Source organism: Equus przewalskii, chromosome 18 (genome assembly GCF_037783145.1).
Source record: "Equus przewalskii isolate Varuska chromosome 18, EquPr2, whole genome shotgun sequence".
In the NCBI taxonomy this organism is placed as follows: Eukaryota; Metazoa; Chordata; class Mammalia; order Perissodactyla; family Equidae; genus Equus; species Equus przewalskii.
Genome location: NC_091848.1, coordinates 23,504,769 through 23,521,033, shown reverse-complemented (window position 1 = coordinate 23,521,033; position 16,265 = coordinate 23,504,769). Strand labels below are relative to the sequence as shown.

Below are 16,265 nucleotides of genomic sequence, written 5' to 3'. Positions count from 1 at the left end.
GGCCCTCAATGGATTGGATGATGTCCACGATGCTGGGGAGGGCAATCCACTTTACTCTACCAGTTCAAATGCTAATCTCTTCTGGAAACATCTTCATAGGCACACCTAGAAATAATGTTTAGCCAGATATCTGGACATCCATGATCCAGTCAAGTTGACACATGAAAATTAACTGTCATATTCTAGCTCTCTGCAAAGGCTTGTAGCAGGAGCTCAAGAAATAGCTCTGCTAGATATTGATGTCTTTTTTTTTTTTTTTTAATCTGTTTACAAGTAATTTGAGGTTTGTAGTGTTCTCTGTCTTCTACTTATGCTCAAGACATGGGATTCGTGTAGCTCAGTTTTTATTCTTTTCGTTGATCTGTATAGTTTTTAGAGGATATGTAAATATTCCAATTTTGCTCAGTGACCCAGAAGTCCCTCTCTTTATCATTTATGATAAACTTTTAATTTCAGATTACTAATTTTGTCAACAGCCATGTCTGTTCTTTTTTGTAAACTCATAAATTTTTAGATTTTGTCATTGTCTTAGTTCTACTCTAACAAAGTACCATAGACTGGGTGGCTTATAAACAACAGAAATTTATTTCTCACAGTTCTAGAGGCTGGAAGTCTGACATCAGGGTGCGGGTGTGGTCAGGTTCTAGTGCGAAACCTCTCCCAGGTGGCAGACTACCAACCTGTATCCTCGCATGGTGGGAAGAGGGTGAAAGAGCTCTGTGGAGTTTCTTTTATAAGGGCCCTAATCCCATTCCTGAGGGTTCCACCCTCATGACCTGATAACCTCCCCAAAGCCCCACTTCCTAATATCATTGCTTGGGGGTTAGGATTTCAATATAAGAATTTTGGGAGGACACAAACATTCAGGCCATCACAGGCATCACTCATTCTTTCACTGCTTCCTTTTCATAGCAGGCTGTTTTTGTATTATGGATGCAGTATCCTTTCAAGAGTCTGAGATTACTAACTAGAAAATATATAAAAGTTCTTTTCTGTTTCTTTCATTATTTCTGTTTCCAGGCTGGTTGTTCTGTTTGTTCACCTCAATCTTTCTCTTTGATGCTTTGGTTTTATTCATTTCAGAAGGCCTTTGGTTACCTTTTCATATTTATGAATGAGGGTTATATTGTTAGTATGATTATCTGGCTTGTGTTTCCTTTGCATTTGGGTCAGTCTGTTTAACCAAAGTCCTTGCCCTTGAATTGGAGGAGAATGAGGCCGTCTGACTCTGCAACAGCGGGTAGATCCTGTAAACAGATTTCCCTTTAGTCTGCTAGGCTAAGGAGTAGGCAGGACCTTATTTTTCATAGTAGAGGATTTTGCCCTGGAGGCATAGTTTTTTAGTTAATTTACTTCTAGAAAGACCTCCTTTCATAGTCCTCCTTTTGTAGTCTTCTCTTCTGAGGGCTGGAGTTTCTTCAAGGTCTGCTCTGCCTTCTCCCCAGCTTCAAAACTCATAGGCTCTCTCTAAGCCAATTTACTTTGTAAAGGAAGGCACTCTCACTCCTACAGATGGGGGGACAATTGCTACACCCAGCTGCTCTCTGTTCACAACTGCCTAAGCAACTCCAATGTTGGTCCATACACTGGACATCACCTGGAAGCTTGTTAGTTTTGGGGAGGAAGAAATTTCCTCTACCATTCTAGGTACTTCTGGCTGCCCTAAGAATAAAACTGACGTGTCACAGATTAACGTAAGAAAAATCCAATTTAATTTCATACGTATGAGGGTTCCACGAGAATATGGGGGGCTCAAGGACAAATTGGGCAGTTGAGGCTTATATGCCAACTCAAGCTAGGAAGAATAGGGTAGTGGTTTGGGACTTCAAAGGGAGGAAGGCCATTCACATGGAGATGAAAAAGCAAGTGTTTGGTAAACAAATGTTTGCTGGGCTGTGCAGAGACAATGTGACACAGAGCAGACTCTGATCTCCACCACCGTACCTAGCCCATATTCTTTGTAGATCTCTCTGGTGATAGCTCCATTCTGGGAAAAGGCCCTTTATCTAAATTCTTTTAGGCAATTAAAGGGGAGTTAACAAGAAAACTTCCCAGAGTCTTCTGTTTTAAAAATAATCAGCCTAAATTAATCCCTCCCAAAGAGACAGATTTTGAGGTGGCAGATTTTGCTCCCCAACATGAGAAATGCAGAACCTGGGGCTTTATGCCAGGCTTCTTGAATCGGAATTGGTGTTTTAAGGAGATCCTCAGGTGATTGATGAGGACATTCAAATTTGAGATACATTATTGTATGTGACTCTGTAGTTAATTACTCTGCCTCTCCTGTTCTCTGTCCCCACCTGCTTCGAGACTGAGAGTGTTTTGGAGGGCCACTAAGGAGCCCTCGAGTGTTTTTTCCCCTCTGTTTTCAGCATCATTCGAATGAGGAATTCATTCATAGCCACAATCCCAAAAAGATCTGATCCTTTTCTAGTGACATTATCTATCTTTGCTTCCCCCAAAGGATCCCTTAGTTTTTTCCGTTTTTAAATATTTAATGTATATTCTAGAAATGAGCATCATTTAAAGAAAGTTGTGGTGGGGTGTTTTTGTGGAGGGGATGGGGTCCATAAGACCACTAGAAGCATTTTATGCCGATACTTTAAACAACTGCATTTTATTTTATGTCTGTATGTACAATAAAAAAAAAAAAAACCCAGGAATGTAATTTATTCATATATTTACTCATTCGTGATGGGTTTTCAGGCTTACAGATACATTATTGTTCATCATACCTGTTTCTCTTCCCATTAAAATAAATGGTCGGGGGAATGGAATTTGACACGTGGAAGCTATAAAGGAGGGACTATTTGAATTTAGGGCAAGGCCACCTTATTCTCTGCCTGGCAGAGAATTACATTGGCTTAGAGGCAACAGATCCCGTTATTCAATGTGTCTACTGGAGCTGGATGGGCATCTTGCATGGATGTACAAGGGGATTCCTTCATTGTCAAGGGGCTGAACTAAGTCATTGACCTGTTCCTTTCTCCTATAAAGGGGAAGTATTGCCTATTCTGTGAGTGAGTAGAGTTGATTCCTAAAGTTTTAAGCCTACTATAACTCTAGATTTTTTGCTCATAAAAAATCTAAGGGGGGGGGGGCCTGCCCGGTGGCATAGTGGTTAAGTTTGTGCACTCTGCTTTGGTGGCCCAGGGTTCACAGGTTCAGATCCTTGGCTTGGACCTAGTACCGCTCGGCAAGCCACACTGTGGCGGCATCCCACATAAAATAGAGGAAGGTTGGCACAGATGTTAGCTCAGGGCCAATCTTCCTCACAAAACAAACAAACAAACAAAACCCAAGAGCATTTGTTTTTTTAAAAAATCTTTAAAATTTGTAAAGAAATTATAGAAAAATTTAAACATATGCAAATTCAGAAGACTCGTATAATAAACATCTAAGTTTCTAAGACCCAACTTCAACAATTATCAATTCATGGACAATTGTGTTTCATTTGTAGCTCTACCTACATTCTCTCCTACCATTATCTTGAAGCAGATATTGTATCATTTCATCTGTAAATGTTTCAGTATGTATTTCTAGAAGACAGATTCTTGGCCAGCCCCGGTGGCCTGGTGCTCAAGTTCAGCGCACTCTGCTTCAGAGGCCTGGGTTCAGTTTCCAGGCATGAACCTACACCACTCATCTGTCAGTGGCCATTCTGTGGTGGCAGCTCACATACAAAAAGAGGAAGATTAGCAACAAATCTTAGCTCAGGGTGAATCTTCCTCAGCAAAAAAAAAAAAAAAAAAAAGAGAGAGAGAGAGAGACTCCTTCTATAACATGATAATACCATTATCACATTGTGCGATATACCTTAATATCACCAAATAATGCAGTTTTTAAATTTCTCCAATTATCTTTTTTTATTTTATCTTTTTATCTTTTTTTCTTTGTTTGTTTGAATCAGGATCCACAAAGGGGAGAGGGGTGCATTGCCATTGGTTGTTCTATAGATTCTCCGTCCTTCTCTCACCCAAGAACCATTGCTGTTCCTCAGAGCACTGTTCTTTGCTGGCTTTTCTGTGCAGCAGGAGCACATCTGGTTCTCCTCATTGGATTGGGCAAGGAATTGCCGTTATCATCAAGGAGGACACTGGAGTCACAGCCTTCAGTCCATTCTAAATAAAGACTTTAATTTTCCTACAGAAAAAATGGGAAGTAACTTTCCACTCTGGATGAAGCATCAAAGAATATATCAAAAGGTAAGGTAAGGTGAGGTTTTAGGTTTGAGAAGAGAAGGAAGATATGAGGAAGATTCTGAAGTATTCAAGAGATTAAATTGTCCCCTATGTATTCCATCCTTAATTTGAGATTACCTTATAATGTCTTCCGAACTCTATAAAAATTATCAACTGAATTTGTAGGAATACCTCTGTGGTCTCTAGGGACTTGAAGTCACTTTATAGAATTAGAGAGTCATTGAATGTTAAAGTTGGAAGAAGTGTTTAAGATGAGCTTGTGTCAGCCCACCATTTTGCACATGAGGATGTCAAGACAATGCTGTAAGACTGGAAAACATTATGAAATCTTTACTTCTGAATTAGAAGAATTTTTTTTTTCTTTTGAGGAAGATTAGCCCTGAGCTAACTACTGCCAATCCTCCTCTTTTTGCTGAGGAAGACTGGCCCTGAGCTAACATCCATGCCCATCTTCCTCTACTTTATATGTGGGACTCCAACCACAGCATGGCTTGCCAAGCGGTGCCATGTCCGCACCTGGGATCTGAACGGTGAACCCTGGGCCACCGAGAAGTGGAATGTGCAAACTTAACCACTGCGCTACCAGACCGGCCCTGAAGAATATTTTTTTTAAAAAAACAAAAAGCATAGGCTAATCATTCTTACTTCTATACCAGGAACAACTTTGAGCACTATCATTCAGAAGGCAATTCCTAAGACTACTTAAGATCAAAGTGTAACAGTCAACAAACATAAATAGTCCTAAAAAGTAGTTTGATTTCCTCCAGTAAGAAGCCCCATAGGCAGTATGCCAGAGAAAGTTGTATTAGAGCTTGGAATTAGACATTTGAATTAAGGTTGCCAACTGTCCCGGTTTTCCTGAGACCGTCCATGTTTTAGCACTGAAAGTGTTAGCGCCGAAAGAGAGTTCTTCTACCTGCCACAGGACAAGCCAACAGTCGAGAGGCAAGGTGGTAGGGGAGAAAGGGCATTTATTAAGCAATAAGCTGGCAAATCAGAAGATGGGGGGACTAACATCCAAAAGAGCCATCTTACAGAACAAAGACAACAGGCCAGTTATATAGGGACTGGTCTCCGGGTAGGGCAGACATCTGATCTTAGTTCCTGATAGTCTTTGTTGTATTAGATATGCGTCAGAGACCAGAGCAAGGCCCTATACCCTGATTTAGTTTAACAATAATAAGAACAAAATCTTTAATATGTATAGTAAAGATTACTGTTTACGTGAGTGGCCCTAACAACACTCCTGTGCCCAGGAAACTACTCAGGTCTGGACAAACTGGGATGGTTGGTCACCCTACGTTTGACTCAGTTCTTATAGCAATCCAGCAAAATTTCAGTTAACCAAAATATTTTCTATACCTAGGTTACCGAAAAAGGTAAATCATAGGAAAGTATATTAGCATGAGAGCCTAAGTGAGAAAGTAAATGCCACATCCACCACAGAACTGCTGTGGTATTTTGTGGTCAGAACACATCTTACACTTACATATTTATATTTAGTCATATTCTAAATGACAGGTTTGACTCATCAAAAATTCAATTCTGTTTGTTATGGAAGAGTTACTAAGATTGGAAAATGTGGGAATATAGTGTTAAAATATCTTCCAGACCAAGAGAGTATGGATTTTGTGTCATGAGCATTGGTCTCAGAGTCTGACCACTTCAACTGAATCTTAACTCTGCACATAGTGTGTGACTTTCGGCAAGTAATTATTATTTTTTAAACATCTCTGAGGATTCGTTTCCTCATCTATAAAGTGGAAATATTATCACCAACCTGGTTGTGAGGATTTTATTAAATAACATTTATGCAGGTGTCTAGCACATCATAGGACCCTGAAAAGAACAATAGAGATCAAAAAGAACAATAGTGTTAAGAGAACAATAGAGATTAAAACAGCCAAGTGTTACTTAAAGAAATACATGGTTCAGAAACTCCATTTCCTGTGCATTCGGTTTAGTTGAGGTTTTGACCCTTCTGTTGCACCGGATAGAATGGACCCCCCGCCCCCAGTTGTTGATATTACTGCACATTGTTTAGAATATGTACTTTATGGGAAGTATATTCAAAATCATTGTTGTGATTCATTATCTCTTCTTCCTGAACTGTGGCCTGTACACAATTGTGTCAGGAGACACAGCCCTTTATGTATACAGGTATTTTCCCAGCAGGTCCCACTCTGTTTACCCAGATGCTCTGTTCTTGGAGCATGGATGGAGCTAACAAGAGCCTTGCTGTGAGGGGCATTTGCCCTCAGTGTGGCCGGGGAGGCCATATATGCTGGCAGCTGCTTATTTCGTAGATCAAAGAACAGCCTGTGTTTATGTACTATATGCTATATTCCTCTCCCGGCTCCACCTTGTTTAAGAGCCCCAGATGCTCCCTTAGAACATTCTCCACTGATTATTTGGTTTAAAGAAACAAGAAAAGAAAACACTAGTAACAGCAACATATGCAAAATAAAACTGCCGCAAGGTACAAGTATATCTGCTGTGAGAAAAAATTGAAGGGGAGCCATGGGATGGGGTTTTTAAAGGCATGAACATCAGTATCAGAGAGCTGAGACTGAAATCCAGTTTTGCTAGTGTGATATCAAGCAAGTTATTTTATTTCTATCAGCCTTTGTTTCTTTATCTGTAAAATGGAGATAACATCATCTTTCCTAAGATTGTGAGATAAAAAATAAATATGCCTGACAAACGATAGGAACTCAATACATAGTAGCTATTGTTATCTAAAATTATCATTGTTGTTATTAAAGTCCGTTTGCTTCTGCTGTACTACGGAACTGTTTTGCTCATTCTTGTATCCTCTTTGATCAGCCTCACGTGTATTGGGCACCCCATAAGTATGGATATTTGTTTTTAAATTTTATAATATTTTTCCTTTTTCACAATTTGAATTTACTTAATTGTTTGGGTTTTTAAACTGAGTTATAATTTACATATAGTAATGTATACAAATCTCAACTATATAGCTTGATGAACGTTTACCTGTTTATATACCATGTAACAACCACCCAGATCAGAGTAAAGAACATTTCTGCAAAGGTTCCCTTTTGCTTCTTTTCCATCAATATCTGCACCCCTACTCTCTCATTTCTTTACCTCCCTCCACCAAAGAAACCACCATTTTGACTTTTATCACTATTGATTAGAAAAATTGCAAAATACTTGCAATCTAAACAGCCACCTCTAAATAATCCATAGACTAAAGAAGAAATCACAAAGGAAATTAGAAAACATTTTTAGCTGAACAATAACAAAAACAATATATCAACATTTATGCGAAGTAGCTACAGCAGTGTTTAGGAGGAAATTGTAGATTTAAATACTTGTATTAAAAGAGAGAAAACGTTTTAAATCAATCATCTAACATTCCACCTTAAGAAGTTAAAAAAAGAGAATGGCAATTAAACCTGAAGGAAATTATAAACAAAAAAAAGAGAAATGAATCAGAAAATGGAAGAATAATCGAGTTGCAATTTAATTCCTCAGTGATCAGAAATACACCCTGTATGATTGCAGTTCTTTAAAATTTGTTGAGATTTACTCTATGGCCTAGGGTAATGGACTGTTTTGATAAATGTCCCATGTGCATTTGAAAGGAATGTGTGTTCTGCAGTTCTTGGATGTTGAATCTTCCAAGTCAGGTTCTGTATCCTTACTGATTTTTTGGCTGCTTGTTCTATCAGTTACTAAGAGAGAAGTGTTAAAATCTCTAACTTTGATTGAGGATTTATCTATTTTTCTTTTAGTTCTGTCACTTTTTGATTAATGTATTTTGAAGCAATGTTACTGCATACGTACATGTTTAGGATAGTTATGTCTTCCTGATAAACTGACCCTCTTGTCTTTATAAATCATTTATCTCTGGCAATGCTCCTTGTCTTGAACACTACTTTTTCTAGTATTAATATAGCCACACTGGCTTTCTTATGATTAGTGATTGGATGGTATATGCTTTACTGTCCTTTTTCTTTCAATCTATCTCTGTCCTTATGGTTAAAGTGTAATCACTGTCTCTTGTAATCAGTGTTTTCACTCTGACACTATTTTCCTTTTAAGTGGAGTAGTGTAGGGGTGGCTTTGTGGCCAAGTGGTTAAGTTCATGCACTCTTCTGTGGCAGCCCAGGGTTTTGCCAGTTCGAATCCTGGGTGCTGACATGGTACTGCTCATCAGGCCATGCTGAGGTGGCATACCACATGCCACAACTAGAAGGACCCACAACTCAAAATACACAACTATATACTGGGGGGCTTTGGGGAGAAAAAAGGAAAAATAAAATCTTTAAAAGAAAAGACAAGAATCTTGTATGTAAGATAGTCCATTTTCTGATGGCCTCTTATTTCCTTAGTCTAAACTGATTCAGTCCCTTTCCTCCTCCCCTCCTAAGTTATTTTTCTCATGTCTTATTTCAACTTGTGTTATGACTTTGTGGTTAAAGTGTCAAGATTGTCTTTGTTTCTGGTGTTGTCTTTCCCTTTAGCCTAATGCTGTAGTTGAATGTTTGCTATCCCATTCTGATTCTGTCTACCTATTTGTCTCCTTACTTTGTGTTTTGTGACCCCTTTTGCCCTTTTTTTCTTTTTTCGGGTATGAGGGCCTTCTTGGGGATTTCTTGTAGTGGGGGGGGTCTCATGGCTACGAAGTGCCTTAGCTTTTGTTTGTCTAGGAAAGATTTAACTTCTCCTTCATATCTGAAGGATATTTTTGTTGTATACAATATTCTTGGCTGAAGATTTTTATGTTTTAAAATTTTGAATATGTCATTCCATTCTCTCCTAGCTTGTAAGGTTTCTGCAGAGAAATCTGCTGAAAATCTGATAGGAGTTCCTTTGTAGGTTATTTTCTTCTGCCTTGCTGCCCTTAGTATTCTTTCTTTGTCATTCATTTTTGCCAGTTTTACTACTATATGCCTTGCAGTAGGTCTTTTTACATTAACAAATCTAGGAGATCTGGAAGTTTCCTCCACACATATTTCCCTCTCATTCCCTAGATTCTCTGATATTATTTCTTTGAATGTGCTTTCTTCTCCATTCTCTTTCTCTTTACCTTCTTGAATACCTATAATTCTTATGTTACATTTCCTCATTGAGTCAGATATTTCTCAGAGACTTTCTTCATTTCTTTTTAGTCTTAGTTCTCTCTCGTCCTCTGTCTGGAGCATTTCAACATGTCTATCTTCGATTATGCTAATTCATTCCTCTATGATGTCCACACAAGCATTCAGGGAATCCATATTTTGTTTTATCTCTTCCATTGTGTCTTTCATCTCTAATATTTCTGATTGATTCTTCTTAATAGTTTCAATCTCTTTTGTGAAGTAACTCCTGAACTCATTGAATTGTTTCTCTATAATCTCTTTTACCTAATTGAGTTTTTTGATGATAGCTATTTTGATTTAATTGTTTAGTTTACATATTTCTGTGTCCTCAGGATTGAGTTCTGGGTGCTTGTTGTTTTCTCTCTAGTCTGGAGATTTGATGAATTGCTTCATGGTAGAAGGACGGGTCTTTCCCATTCTGATATTATTCGGTTGTAGTTACAGCCTATCACTACTGGGTGGGGGTTGAAAGCCATGTGTTTTGAGCCCTCTGCCTTCAGCCAAGATGGCGCCATCTGGGTTGGGGGGTGGCGCTTTCTCCTGCGTGCAGTCCCAGGTTTCCTGATCAGCTCTCGCTATCTGGTCTCCTGGAGTCTTGGCTTGATCAGGCCACACCACGCAAAAGCTTTCGCCCTGTTAGAGGGCTTCCCTCTAGGCTGCTAGGGCCTTAGGGAGTCCTTGGTGATCCCACAGATATGCGACCCCTCTCCCACTCCTTCCCTCTCAGAGCCTCCCATGGCAGTGACTGCAGTCTTTAGGAGAGGGAGCAAAATTCTCTCTTACCATGTTCCAGCTCCTCCGAGGGGGGCTCCAGCCTCTCCAACCTCCGTCATGTGGCTGCGTGTCTCTGCAAGGTTTTTGTGCTTTTAGGATATTTTCTTTTGGAATATGGTTGCTCCATTTTGTTGTATGTTGGAGGGGAGAGAGTCCTGGGCAAGTTCACTCTGCCATGATGCTGATGTCACTCCTCTTTGCATTTCTATTAATTTTTAACTTTATGCTGGATATCATAGATGATATTTTGTAGAGGCTTATCTACTTACAAACAGTATTAAGTTTTGATCTGACAGGCAGTTAAATTACTGGTAGAGTGCCTTGCTCTTTTTGAGGCCTGGTTTTAGATTTTCTTAGGGCAAGTCCATTTCCATTTTGTCCTTCGTCCTAGAGTGTAGCCTTAATCCTATAACAAGTCCTATGGTGTTTCATTTATCCTAGAGCATGGCCTTTCCACCTAAGTATAGAGTTTCACCTGAATGCCCAGGGTATTCATCAAAGTCTGTCTACTCTGGCTGGGCCAAAACACCAGTTGTCTCTCCCCAGAATGAGGCAAGCTTCATAATTTCTCATTAGTTATCACATGTGTAGCCACTTGGAGTAGGTCAGCCTCTTGGAGTCTCACCCAAAATTGTGGGGCCCAGGAGTTAGCTAAGCCTTAAAAGGGAATTTCCATGAGGACTGTCTGAGGCTTCCCTTCTTGACAGCCACTCCGCTCAAATCCTGGCCACTTTTGCATTTATAATCTCCAATCTCTTCCTCTTCTACCCAGTCAGATCACCCCTCCTTGCACTATGGCCTGGTCTGGAAAATGTCCCCAGTGAGAGACCCTGGGTCATTGTGGAACTAGGATAATGGGTTGGCCCAGTATTGCTTACTTCACATCAGCTACTTATGCTTTCATGAAAAGTTTTCTTAGAACTTGTCTTATTCACATACAGACACTTTTTATGGTAAAGCTCACCTTTTACCTAATATTAAAGAATTATTCAAGTTTACTATAAGCCAACTACTTTTTATGTACTTGTTCTCCTTTAATCTCCATGAAAAGCACATAAGAAATCATCATAATAATACTTATACAGTGTTACCAAGTGCCAGCACTTTTCTGAGGAATTTATACATCTGTACCATACATACTCACTTAATCCTCACACCAACCCCGTAGATATGTACTAGTTTTAAAAAATTTTATTTATTTATTTATTTTTTGAGGAAGATTGGCCCTGAGCTAACAACCATGCCTATCTTCCTCTACTTTGTTTGTGGGACACCTGCCACAGCGTGGCTTGCTAAGCGGTGCATTCCTCTTCCTGGGGTCTGAACCAGTGAATCCTGGGGCCACTGAAGCAGAGCGCAGGAACTGAACCACTGCACCACCAGGCAGGCCCTCACTGTGTACTATCATTGTTCCTACTTTACAGATGAGGAGTCTCAGAAACTATAGAGGCTGAGTAAATTTTGCCCTAAAATACACAATATATAAATGGTAGAGTACAGGTTTCAAACCTAGGCAGACTGGCTTCAGAATTTGTGCTTTTAGCCACTTCGCTATTGGTGGTATTGTTCTCATTTTACAGATAAGGAAACTGAGCTCTAGAGAGTTAGGTGGTCTCCCCAGTATCTCAGTGCCGGAAAGTGGCAGCACTATTTGAACTAGATTCCAAAGCCTTTGCTCTTTCCTTTATACCATAGTTCCTCCCAAAGAGAGAGAGAAAAAAATATTTTCCCTTTTAGGACGTTAGTTTAAAAGAATTTGGGGAGAATTTTGTGGGGACTTAAAGGGAACTTAACAGCTTCCTTTTGTTCTTAATGAAGATGGTATCTTCTTGTGCATATGGTTTGTTGGCTGTTTATACTAGGCACTGAAAGGGGGTTGTTTTTCCATGGACATATTATTTCTGAACACTTCTAGGACTCACTCCTAGAGAAGCATATTGATAGCTCCAAGAATGTTAGTCTTCAGGGTGGATAGATGGCAGAGCTCAACCTTGAGGTCCTCTGCCTGCACTGGGATGTGTGATGCTCAACTGATGTGTGCATCTTCCTTTAGGTTTGAGCATGTCTGCTCCTTGGGTGTTTCATACATTTGCCAGCCATAAACAGAGCCCTTGAGAGGATATGAGACACCAGGTATTTCTGTTTTGTTAAGGCTACCAGGCTGAGATGAGGAGAAGAAGTTGGTTCCTTTGTTAGGAAAGTCAGACCCAGTTATTCCCTTGTGCCATGCAGCGTGTTTACTCGTGAGCCTGGAGTGCCACAGAGGCTCAGAATGTGTTCTGCTGAGGGAGCCACCCAGAACCCATGTGTCTCACCTGACCTCTGATCCTGACCACCCTTTTTTGCAGTGTGGAGGCTGCCAGCATCGGATTCATCATTGTTATCGACAGACGAAGGGACAAGTGGAGCTCCGTGAAAGCTTCTTTGACACGAATAGCTGTAAATATTTCTTTTTCTCCTATTATTATAAAAGTAATTTAAATAGTCTAATCAATCATTTCATATCAGAGTCATGGGGAAAAGGCAAATATTTTATGCCAAATTTTGGGGAGGTCTTTCTAGCAGAGGCTGTTGTGTCACGTCCCTATCCCCTCTGCCACCTGAAGGTCATTGCAGACAATTCCTGAGTGTGTCAAAGGCTTCCTGAGTCTCCCTACATTATTGACCTCTCTGGTCACTGAAGAGGGGCAGGTAGAGAGTGCTGGGAAGTTAATGCCCCAGGAGTGACCTGCAACTATTGAGTTGTGGGAGTTGGTGGATAAATACCCCAGCTTCCACACCCCTCAGTGGGACAATTCTGAGCTATGTTCCACACAGCATCCCAGAGAGTCTCAGCCCTTCTTGCCTACATCAGTCCTCTCTCCTTAGTACATTGGCTTTCTAGCCTTCACTATCTCAGCCTCCCTCCCACCTCCATTCCCTCTCTGTGTTTCCTGGAAATACCTCCTCCATAAACTCTTTATATCCAAATCCTTGTCTTAGGGTTTGCTTTGGGGGTCACCCAATGTAAGACAGTCATTTCAGTATGCAAATTATTTTTTCACATATTAGAAGGACACTGGCAAACCAGACAAAATGATATGCTATGTGCTTGCTTTTGACATTAGGTTATCCAAACAATCTTGGATGGGTTTCCTTTTCCATCTACTTGTTCTGATTTTGATCCCTGTGTGTTGCCTTTCAGCAAGTAGATGTATCCTTTCTCTGCAGGGACCTCAAACTGGGGATCCCAGCCACATGGGCGGGCAGAGACACCTCAGGGCTGGCCACACCAGCATTTCCACCAAAGCACAGGCTCCCTGGGGCAGTTGGCACTGGCTGAAGAGGATGGGATATGGTGGGGTGGTAGTGCGTGTGGAGGCTGCGATGGGAAAGAGACATTTAAAGCCTCACTTGTACCTACTTACAGAGGCAGTCACACATACAGACATGCACACACACAGAGTCTCTCTCCAATCATTTTAGAGCCTCAGCCAGATACACAAATAGTGTCTCAGCTCACATGTCCTGTCATAGCATAACAAAATGCGAAGTTCTTCTGTTTAGGAGCTTGCATTTCAAAGATGGGGGAAGCGAAGACTCCTTCCCTTTGTGCATGGATTGTTTTGTCCCTTTGCTTTAGTTTTGGTTACAGGATTTATTTTTCGGATGACTGCCATGACAGTTGATGCCCTGAGGGTTTAGACACTTGACAATGCCCATGACTATTTCAGAGGACTGGCCTCTGGAGAATTATGGTTTCCCAGGCTCCATAGACAATAGTTGAATAATTTTGATGCCTGAGCCTAATTTGTCCAAGAATTATGTTGATCACTTCATGCATAAAAGATACTGTAGTTTGGGCATCTCAAAACTTGGCTACCAATCAGAATCTCTTCATGTGCTTGTCGAAAATACAGAAACGTGGACTTCATCCCAGTCTTAATAAATCAGAATATTTCACAGCAAAGACAAGATTATGTTTTTTAGCAAGCACATCAGGAAGTTGCTTTTGGGAACCATGGGAAGAATGGAAAGCCATGAGCAATGGGAGACTTGGATTCCCAACTTTGCCACTAAGTTGTTATATGAATCTACTTATCTCATTTCTCAGGACCTTATCTCAAGATGAGGGTCATGCTTCCTGAAAGCAACCTGGCAATAATATGCATCAAGAACCCTTAAAATACTAAGTCTTTGACAGTAATTCTTTTAGGAAGCTATTCTAAGAAAGTGTTCTAAAACGTGGAGAAAGATGTTTATTTCAGTGTTACTTATAATAGTAAAAATATGGAAAAACCTAAGTCACTAGCAATAAGGGGTTGGTAAAATAAATTGTGCACCCATGAAAAATAATAATTCCAAAGAATTTTAAATTTTAAATCATAAAAGCTCATGGTATAATATTAAGTGAAGAAGCAGGTTACAAAATATTTATATAGTATGAATTTAACCATGATAAAGATATTTAATCAGAGAAAATAGCCTGTAAGTAATTAGATTGAAATATTAAAAATGGCTATGAGATTATGGGTGATTTTCTTTTTCTAATGTGTACTTTTATTATTAGTTTCTCAATTTTTCTATAGAGAGTATGAATTATTTTTATAATCAGTAACATTTTTTGTTTGTTTAGTTTTTTTGTTTGGTTTGGTTTTTAAGGAGGAGTTTGAGTTTTCTGACCTCTGGGATCTCTTTCAGCTCTGAAATTGTATGAAATATATTCTAATTCTTTGGCATCCATGGTGTCCACTTTAGCTTTGTCATCTGTGATCTTGGGCAAGAGGAGACCAATGGATGTGACGTTTGCCCTGACGCTTTTTGTGATCCTTCTAGGTAGCATTCCCAGGAAACTTGCAGCTCATATTCATCCTTCGTCCATCTTGCTTTCTCCAGAGGACTTTCACTGACATTGGCATCAAATACTATCGAGATGAATTTAAAATGAAAGTGCCGGTAAGCGTGACCTTTCATCTTGTCTCTGTTTGGTTAGGGCATGTATAGAAGATGGCATTTGAGCTGGGTTTCTAAGGACGATAGGACTCCAGAGGTAGAGAGGGAGAGGAGGGCATTTGGGCAGAGGGAATAGCATGTGTAAGGACATGGAAGCAGGAAATACACACTTTATGTGAGGTCCATGGGGAAGCCTGATTCTTGTTGGAGTACATATGGGATAATCTTTTGGAAGAAAAGGTAGGAAACATGAAACAGCTCTTTAAGGATAAGGATAAAGGGTCTGGATTTTATTCAGGGCAATGGAGATCCAGTGAAGGTTTTGAGTTGGGGAGTGACTTGGATAAAGTGGTACTGGAGTTATATAATTCTGAAGGTGGTGTCCAAGACTGTAGAAAGAGATTGAAGGAGGAAGAGAAATTGTAATGGCACAGATGAAAGAAAATAAGGGTCTAAAATAGGAGGGTGACATAAATATAAGCAACAGTACAGTAAAAATAAAAACAAACACTGTGATACTCATAACAAATTAAAGCGATAAAATTAAAAATTTTACGTATAACTTTGACAGAGATGTGGGGGAAACAGGCACTTTCATACTTTGCTGAATAGGAATAAAGTTGGTATTGATCAATGTGAAGGACTAATTGGCAGTATTTATCAAAAATTAAAATGTGCACACTCTTTGACCTTCCTATAAAAATTATTCTACAGATACTTCCTCACACGTGCACAAAGCTGCATATACAGTGATATTCATTGCCAAATTGTTTGTCATAATAAATGATTGGCAACAACTCAATGTCCAATGAGAGGGGACTGGTTAAATAAACTATGGTCTACCCAATCAATGAAATACTTTGCAGCCATCAAAAGTGGTAAGGTATCGTACAGCCACAATGGAAACAGTTGGCAGTTTCTCATAAAGTTAAACATACACCTACCATCCAAGAGAAATGAAAACACATGTCCACAAAAAGCCTTGTACAAGAATGTCCATCAAGAGGTGACTGGATAAAGAAATTGTGGCATATTCATATAATGGGATAACATTAAGCAATAAAAAGGAGTAAAGTACTGATGTGTGCAACAACATGGACACACGTCAAAAATATTCTCTTGAAAGAAAGAAGCTAGATACTAAAGAGCATATTCTCTGCGATTCTTTTTATATAAAGTTCGAGAAGAGTCAAAACTAAGCTATGATAGAAAATTAAAACAGTGGCTGCTGTTGGGGTGAGGGGTA

At 39.7% G+C, this 16,265-nt stretch overlaps 1 protein-coding gene across 8 annotated transcripts in view; it reads left to right on the top strand.

The window, feature by feature from the left end:
- The window catches only part of MCF2L2 (MCF.2 cell line derived transforming sequence-like 2), a 240,526-nt gene that overhangs the window by 73,189 nt on the left and 151,072 nt on the right, over positions 1 to 16,265 (top strand). For all 8 annotated transcript variants that reach the window (XM_070583232.1, XM_070583235.1, XM_070583233.1 and 5 more), the window contains 2 exons: positions 12,436 to 12,526; positions 14,903 to 15,022. In XM_070583232.1, coding sequence (XP_070439333.1) covers positions 12,436 to 12,526; positions 14,903 to 15,022 — 211 coding nt within the window. The remainder of the gene's footprint in view (positions 1 to 12,435; positions 12,527 to 14,902; positions 15,023 to 16,265) is intronic.